Below are 4,529 nucleotides of genomic sequence, written 5' to 3' on the forward strand. Positions count from 1 at the left end.
CGGGTTGGCTTAATAACGAACCCTATTAGTTTTTTTTAGAGGTCAACCCACCCAACCCAAATTTTTCGTGTTGGGCCACCGGTTCTGTTTTTTTTTTTTTTTTTTTTTTTTTTTTTTTTTTTTTTTTTTAATTTGACTATTTTTTTAAACTTATAAATATATATATATATATATATATATATAATATATTCGGGTCGTGTCGGTGGAACCGACCTGAAATGGGTGTAACCCGAGACCCAACCCGAATTTAATATTTTTTAACATTTTTAACCCAACCCAACCCTTGCGGTTTGCGTTGGGTAGTCTGGGTTGGTCGGGTTATCGGATTTTTTGAACACCTCTACCAGGGCATACTCTATACTCTAGTATCATCTCTCACTTTTCCTAGACAAGATGTCGCATGTCTCGTAGACCCAAACTCTCCAGAAGACCCTCGAACACTTTAGATGTGAGAGCCTTTGTAGACGGATGAGCAACGTTGTACTCCAACGCGATCTTCGCAACAATCACATCACCTCGATGCCCAATCTCCCGAATCAAATGATATTTTCGTTCTATGTGTTTGCCTTTACGATGACTTCGAGGTTCCTTCAAATTTGCAACCGATAAAGCGTCTCAATAGAGAGAGGAGTTCTCATTCTTTTTGGGTTCAAGATCCTCATCGAGGACGTTCCTTTTATGGGTTTAGTTGCTAATATAATTAGTTTTCGTCACATTTTTAAATAGGAGAACAAATCTGTCTATGCCTAACAGTTGACATCCTCTTATCATTGTTATTTGATTTGTAAATATGTTTTTTCCCAACATTGTTCTCTCACTCAATTTGTTGCATTTGCCTAAAAAAATAGACTAATTTAATGATTTTACAAACATTGAATGAAGTGTTTATTCTGACAAATTAAAATATAACGCATTATCAACTTATGTAATCTAATATGACATTGTCATTTTATCATTTAATGTTATCATTTCGTGATGATGAACATTGCATATTTTGGATTGAATTTGACAAAATAATGATAATTAACCAAACGGTAGCAAAACATAAATCTATCTATGTTTTTTTTTTTTTTTAATTAATTTATTATTTTTTATTAATTCCATCATATATATCTTATTATTTGCATCTTGATCAATGAAAAACTCCACTTCCCATTTTTGTTCTCTTCTTATCACACTCCAAACTTCAACCTCATACTACAACGTTAGCCTCGTACTTTACTACAATATTAAACTAATTGGTTGCTTGCTTCAAAATATATATGGATCAATCTTTGTTATTTTTTTCGCTACACCAAAGATAAATTATGAGCTAAGTCCATTTTGATTTAGAATTCGATCAAATTCCACCTATTTCCAATAATTTTTATTTGGGAAATAAGATTTTAAGTCATGTTTTTATTATTATTATACATCATATACCTTTCTTTAATTCATTTCAAACACTCGAAATGATTTTAAATTCCAATCATTCAAGGATTTCAACACACATGGTAATATATATATATATATATATTCAATAAGAGGAAAAAAGAGATTTTGAAACAGGAAGTAAGGTGGGGACAAATAGGAATAACTCTCAATTTCTCCAACCCTGTTTCGAGTAAAACGTGGCCTTTCTCATATATTATATTACATCAAATATTCGTAAAAAAATAAAAAAAAATGTAGAAAGATGAACTATAAAAGTCAAACAGTCAAATCCGATAAGAAGTGGATAATTACGATCCGATCCTTTGAAATATATATATTTCTTTTATCTTTCGTTTTTGTCGAAAGAAAAAAGAAAACTGAACAAAGAGGATAATCCAAAATTTCCAAGTATTTATGGTAGGTTCCGAAGTTAAGTATAATGAAAAATACAAGTTTTAGCCACAAAAAATTATTTTAAATACAATCGAGTACCCATTCCCACGCCCACCACCATTGTTTTGCAGCCCATAACTCTCTTCTTCTTCTTCTTCTTCCCTCCATCTTCCCCTCAATGATTCTTCACTTCTTTTTCCTTTTTCCCTCTCTTTAATTCCCTATTTCTATTTCAATAAACTCCCAATTTCTGTTTCACCACAACTAGTGTACTGCAGCTCTCAGTAACAAGAATCAAAACTCTGTTCTCTGGCATTTCAGTACCGCCGTTTCTCTCTTTGATCGTCCTCGTTTTGAAGGACTACTATTTGGAGTGAGTTTTTGCATAGTTTTCTTGTCTGGGTGTTTGAGTTTCATTGTTTTCAGCTTGATTTTGAGGAGTTTGTGTTTGGTTTTTTCAGCACTTTTTTGGGGGTGTTTTCATTTTGCCTGTTTCTTATCTATCCCTGTCTCTATTTTCAGTTGGAACGTATTTTGAATCTCCCAATTCGTTTGATTACATGCAAATTTGAGTGATTTTGTTCTCAAAGTTTCGATTTTTGTTTTTGTTTCCATCTGGGGTTTGATTTTTCTGAAATGTAATACAATGTTTGAGGAGGATCGTCTGGCTAGACTTGTTTAATTCTGTTTTTGCTTTTCCCTTTTGTGGAGTGGTTTTTACCCTCTTTTTTTAGGGGTTAATCGGACACGTGATAAGTCAACTTCGTTTTGCTTTGGTCGTATCAGTTACGCCTCCACAAAAAGTAGAAAGGAGAGCGGTATTAATGTCTTGTGCGCCTCTGCTCTCATGCTTTTATCTTATTATTGTCTCATGTCCCAAAATACCAAATTGTATTCATACTAGGTTCGGGTTGAACTTGAGTTACATTGTATAGTGCTTTTAAAATCCAGGTTACATTTCCTTGTAGTTTATGATGTCTTGATCTAGCCATGATTGGTTTCGCATGTCTGAAAATTTGTGTATTGAGAATATACCAAATTACTAAATATACACTAGTTTTAAGTTTAGAAATGGTTCGATGGACCCAAATATTGTTTTTGAATCTTTGGAATGGCATTTTTTCTGTAGTTGATATTAATAGTTCATCCATTGAATTTCGTGAATCAAATTAATAATTGAGCCTACACGTGAGGATTCGGTTTAGCGGGGATTTAAAATTCTTGTACTAAAATCCTAAGTATATGTGCACCAGGAAGTCTAGTATACTTCTTAATGTCCCTGATATCTGTCTGCCTGTGAATTTTTAAGATGGATGGAAGGACCTTCTCTTCATTTGATTGTGGATTACAAAATTTTCCCTGCATTGGGTATTGGCTCACAATCATGACAGCAGATAGTTTTCTGTTCTTGGCAGGAAACTTTTCAACAACGTTCTTTTTCTTTACAAGAAAGAGTGCACCAAAATATTATTTTCATCACATATCAAGAAGAGAAGACCCGAAAGTGATGCAGAAGCAGCCTTTGCATAATTCATTTCCAGGTTACTTTCGAGACCACAACCACCCTGTAAAGTAATGGTTAAAGGAATTAAAGTAATAGTTTCTTTATCATGTGTGGTAGGTGATTCTAATAGTCCAGCCATGACTAAACCCAAAGAATTGGAAAATGTATGGAGTAATTTCCACAAATCTGATGCTTTCCATGCATCAAGTGTTACTACACTTTTCTCAAGCTCATTGCCAGTTCTTCCGCATGAAAAGTGTAAGTTCTGCCAATGCCAACTGTCTACATCCTTCTTATCTATACATATATGTTATTCATCCTATGTAGTGTTAAAAGAGATCCTTTCATTCTTAATTGTAATGCACAGTGAACGTGGTCGACAAAGGAGCTGCTATTCAATCTGTTGATGACATCTCGTCTCACTTTAAGAATCTCAACCCGGGTCCAGAGGGGAATGATATGCTTGAAGAGATTGAAACTCATGCAGTTGGCAGCTTGCTTCCTGATGATGAGGAGGAGCTTCTAGCGGGTATAATGGATGATTTAGATTTGAATGGCTTGCCTAACTCTCTTGAAGACTTGGAAGAGTATGATCTTTTCAGTAGTGGAGGTGGCCTAGAGTTGGAAACAGATGCTCAACAAAATGCTAGCATTGCTTCTTCAAGGGTAGGCTTAGGTGATGGTGCAGTTGGAAGTGTGGTGCCTCCTTATACCTTTTCAAATGGCGTTGGAACGGTTGCTGGAGAACATCCTTATGGAGAGCATCCTTCAAGAACGCTGTTTGTGCGGAACATTAATAGTAATGTTGAAGATTCGGAACTGAAAGCTCTCTTTGAGGTGAAGCATTTTGTGTCGATCTTATTCAAAATCGCCTGTCAATTTATCCTTTTTATTTGCGAGTCTATACGATCGTCAAATTCATATTTGAATGTGTTTCATGAAATGCCACAATCTAGAGATTTATATGTGTATGCAGGTCTACTCGGCGATTTCTTGATTGCATTAATTGAATTATGTTGTACAACTAATATTGGTAGTTAAAGAAGCCTATCCTATTGTCGACCTTGCCTTTTAAACTAACAGGAGTGGGAATGAAGAAGAGTCGACTAAACCTTGTAGTATAAATAAAAACCGTCATATTATTCTTGCTAATAGATTTTGGAATTAGAATTAGATGATATTGCTTACCAACTAATGTTTAAGAGCAGTTATTGGGGGG

The 4,529-nt window shown here is 34.6% G+C and overlaps 1 protein-coding gene across 2 annotated transcripts in view; it reads left to right on the forward strand.

The window, feature by feature from the left end:
* The first annotated feature begins 1,860 nt into the window (after window positions 1–1,860).
* The window catches only part of LOC120073307 (protein MEI2-like 5), a 7,174-nt gene continuing 4,505 nt past the window's right edge, over window positions 1,861–4,529 (forward strand). Inside the window, exons 1-4 of one of the 2 annotated variants that reach the window (XM_039026061.1) lie at window positions 1,861–2,179; window positions 3,205–3,347; window positions 3,428–3,568; window positions 3,678–4,147. In XM_039026061.1, the coding sequence (XP_038881989.1) occupies window positions 3,314–3,347; window positions 3,428–3,568; window positions 3,678–4,147 (645 nt within the window). In that variant the 5' untranslated portion in view covers window positions 1,861–2,179; window positions 3,205–3,313. The remainder of the gene's footprint in view (window positions 2,180–3,204; window positions 3,348–3,427; window positions 3,569–3,677; window positions 4,148–4,529) is intronic. The other variant, XM_039026060.1, reaches the window with a different exon arrangement.

Source organism: Benincasa hispida, chromosome 3 (genome assembly GCF_009727055.1).
Source record: "Benincasa hispida cultivar B227 chromosome 3, ASM972705v1, whole genome shotgun sequence".
Lineage (NCBI taxonomy): Eukaryota > Viridiplantae > Streptophyta > Magnoliopsida > Cucurbitales > Cucurbitaceae > Benincasa > Benincasa hispida.